Raw genomic sequence first — 3,845 nt, 5'->3', positions numbered from 1 at the left:
ACACACACACACACACACACACACACACACACACACACACACACACATATCTGACAGCCAATTAGAGAAAAGTCAATAAAAATGCAGATTGAGAAGTAGCCCTGCAACAAACACTGCAAAAGAATGAAAAACTTCTTGACCTATAAGCATTAGAAGACCCTGATAGTCACCCATGTGAATCTTACAGTGGTTATTCAAAAGTTAAAATAAGGGTGCATTCACACCAGCCCTGTTTAGTCCGCTTTAATCAGAGTCAGAGTCAGAGTCAGAGTCAGAGTTTCTTTATTGTCATTTGCACCTCATGTGGTACATGTGGTGGAGCGAAATTATGTACACAAGGTCCCAGTTACATCCAACAATAAAATGTATAAGAAAAACAGTAATAACATCTAAGATATGAACTAAGAAAAGCATCAACTAAATATACACTAAGCACTCATAACATAAAACATTGAACATCAGCACAAACATGAACATGAGTCTGTGAGCAGATGTGCACGCATGAACACATCAACATTGAAACAGATCAGCAGCAACATGAAACAGATCACCAGCAACATGATATGGTTTTTCACAGTGATTATTCTAGTTAGAGATTCATGAGTCTAACAGCCTCAGGGTAGAAGCTGTTCCTCAGTCTAGTGGTTCTACACTTAATGCTCCTAAACCTCCTTCCTGAGGGGAGTAGGGCAAAAAGTGTGTGTGCTGGGTGAGTGGGGTCCTTCATGATGCAGGTGGCCCTCTTCCTGCATCTGGAGGTGTAGATGTCTGTGATGGTGGGGAGGCTGATTCCGACAGACTTCTGTGCAGCCTTCACCACTCTCTTCAAAGCTTTTCTTTCTGCAGCTGTGCAGCCTCCATGCCATACGTTGATGCTGGAGCACAGGATGCTCTCCACTGCACACCTGTAGAAGGAGGTGAGGACTGAGCTTCCCAGACCAGCTCGCCTCAGCCGTCTGAGGAAGTAGAGTCTCTGATGAGCTTTCTTGATCAAGCTGGTGGTGTTGTTGCTCCAGCTGAGGTTGTCATTCATGTGTACACCCAAGTACTTGTAGCTGGAGACCACTTCCACCGCAGCTCCTCTTATGTTCAGGGGGGTGTAGATGTTTTTTGTTCCTTCTGAAGTCCACAATCATCTCCTTTGTCTTCTTCACATTGATGTGAAGGTTATTCTCTTTGCACCAGCTCTCCAGGTGTTCCACCTCTTGCCTGTAGCTGGACTCATCATTGTTTGTGATGCATCCCACCACCGCTGTATCATCTGCAAACTTTACAATGTGACAGCCTGGATGGGTAGCTGCACAATCATATGTGAGCAGAGTAAACAGGAGGGGGCTCAACACACATCCCTGAGGAGAGCTAGTGCTGAGGGTTATGGTGGAGGAGGAGAAGTTGTGGATCCTCACTAACTGTGGTCTGTTTGTTAAAAAGTCTAGTACCCAGTTGCAAATGGAGGGGCTTAGTCCTAGTGTGGATAGTTTGTCCATCAGGGTTTGGGGGATCATGGTGTTGAAGGCGGATGTGAAGTCCACAAAGAGCATACGGACGTAAGAGTTTTTCTGCTCCAGGTGGTTGAGCGCAGTATGGACCACAGAGGAGATGGCATCCTCTGTTGATCGGTTCTCACGGTATGCATACTGATGAGGGTCCTCATTGATGTTGATGGTTGTTTTGATGTGGGTCATGACCAGTTTTTCGAAGCATTTAGCAACTATCGGGGTGAGGGCCACTGGCCGATAGTCATTCAGACCAGTCACTGTAGAGCTTTTTGGGACTGGGATGATGGTGGCAGTCTTCAGGCAGGTGGGAACTGTCTCCAGGGTAAGTGAGGTGTTAATGATGTCTGCCAGCACCTCACAGAGCTGATCAGCACATTCCTTCAACACTTTTTCGGGGATGTTGTCTGGGCCAGTTGCCTTGTGCGGATTAATCTTCCTGAAAGTACTCCTTACTTCAGCTGAGGTCACGCTGAGATGCTCTTCATCCGGTGGTGAGGTGAGTCTGGTGCTGGGGGCTCTGTTCGGGTCTTCAAAGCGTGCATAGAACTTGTTGAGGGCATCAGGCAGAGATGGGTCTTTGGGGCATTGTTTGCTCCTTCCTTTATAACCTGTTATGCACTTAATGCCCCTCCACATGCTCCGAGGGTCTTGTGAGATGAATTGACCCTCGATCCTCTTTGCATATGTGGCCTTGGCCCTCTTAATACCAGCAACCAGCTCTTTTCTTGTTCTACTCAGCTCCTCTGAGTTTCCAGACCTGAAGGCAGTGTTCCTGGCTTCCAGCAGGGTACGCACCTCTGCATTCAGCCAAGGTTTTCTGTTTGGGTAGCTTTTAACATTTCTGATAGTGGAGACGGTTTCAGTACATGTACTAATGTAACCCAGAACTGAGGATGTGTATTGGTCAAGATCAAGCGAACGATTTAATCGAACTATAGCTCGTTTTCCTAGAAAGTCAAAACAAAAAGGTCAACTCTGGCCCGGTCTAAAACCTAGGTCTCGGTCCGGTAGAAGAGAACTCCAGCGTGGTTCGAGTTCAGTGTGTATGTAATCAGACCGGGCCCCGCTCCACAAGCAAGAAGTGGAGTACAGCGCAGGACAAACAAACACGCATTTCTCTTACCTTATATGGGGCCGTCAACTGCCTTGTGTGAAAAACAACATTCTCCATGGTCTTCTGCCTCATCTTCTGCTCATGCTGAGTCAATTTTTGAAAAATGACAAAATATAACTCCTAAAACTGCTAAAACTTGATGCCACTCCATTTTTGTTTTTATTTCCAGAAGAAGAAGAAGTGTGTTCAGAGGTTTTTGTGTTGTTTCTTTCAGTAGTTCTTGGTGCAGCGCCCCCACAGGCGAGCCGGGGAACAGGTTGGTTCAACAGGTTGGCTCGACTGCACAGTGCAGTGTGAATGCAAACGCACCAGCTCAAATGTAAACAAAATGTCATGAATATTGGTCCCCAACCGAACCGAGTCTAGCGGACTATTAGGTGTGAATGCACCCTAAGACTTCACTTTCAATTTTGAAGTAATTTTTAAAGCTAAAACATAAGAATGTGTGAACATTTAGCTGTGCAGATGCAAGGGATCATTGATACTCATTTTTTGGGGGCTGTTAAAAAAAACAAACTGTTAGTTATTTTCTGGTTTCAGGTTGTGATAACTGTATATGGCAGCTGAATGGGGACCTGAAGCAATCCATTAAGACGCTGGACCAGCTGAAGGTTGGAGTGCTGAACATCTCCTCTGGTGCTGCTGCTTACGACAGGCTCAAATACTATAACTACACAGTCCATCAACTACAGGTACAGAGTCATTTAAAGCTTGCCATACTTTGTCAGAGGAAAATTTACCATTGCAGTAAATTTAAGAGCTATGTGTTATCATCATTTTATGTTCCCACACAATTATGACATTAGTTCTCTGCATTTAACAATCACAGGTGAGATACAGCCAGGTGGAGCAGAGGGCAACTATGTAGTCGCAAGGGGAGAAATTAGGGATTGGGTGTCTTGGTCAGGATGACATGTGGGCATGGCTGGGAGTTGAACCTGTGACTTTCGTGTTGCAAGTTGGCTGCCCCACCTCTAGACCATCTTAGCCCCTCTAGCTTACAGTACCTGGTGTTCCCAGGCGGTCTCCCATTCAAGCACTAACCCTAACGTCACCCTGCATAGCTTCCGAGATCAGACAAAATCCGCCATTTTAAGGATGGTACAGTCGTAAATGTAAAAAAAAAAAAAATTATGTATATATATATATATAAATACATGTAAATATATATATATATGTATATGTATATATATGTATATACATATATATATATATATGTATATACATATATA

The 3,845-nt window shown here is 44.7% G+C and overlaps 1 protein-coding gene across 1 annotated transcript in view; it reads left to right on the top strand.

Moving 5' to 3' along the window:
• Window positions 1-3,845, top strand: part of lama4 (laminin, alpha 4) — a 258,674-nt gene that overhangs the window by 31,573 nt on the left and 223,256 nt on the right. The window contains exon 9 of the mRNA XM_037685717.1: window positions 3,154-3,305. Within this exon, the coding sequence (XP_037541645.1) occupies window positions 3,154-3,305 (152 nt within the window). The remainder of the gene's footprint in view (window positions 1-3,153; window positions 3,306-3,845) is intronic.

This window comes from Nematolebias whitei, chromosome 12 (genome assembly GCF_014905685.2).
Source record: "Nematolebias whitei isolate Nwh7 chromosome 12, NemWhi1, whole genome shotgun sequence".
Classification (NCBI taxonomy): Eukaryota; Metazoa; Chordata; class Actinopteri; order Cyprinodontiformes; family Rivulidae; genus Nematolebias; species Nematolebias whitei.
The sequence above is the reverse complement of the archived record's forward strand: the minus strand, read 5'-3'. Positions and strand labels throughout refer to the sequence as shown.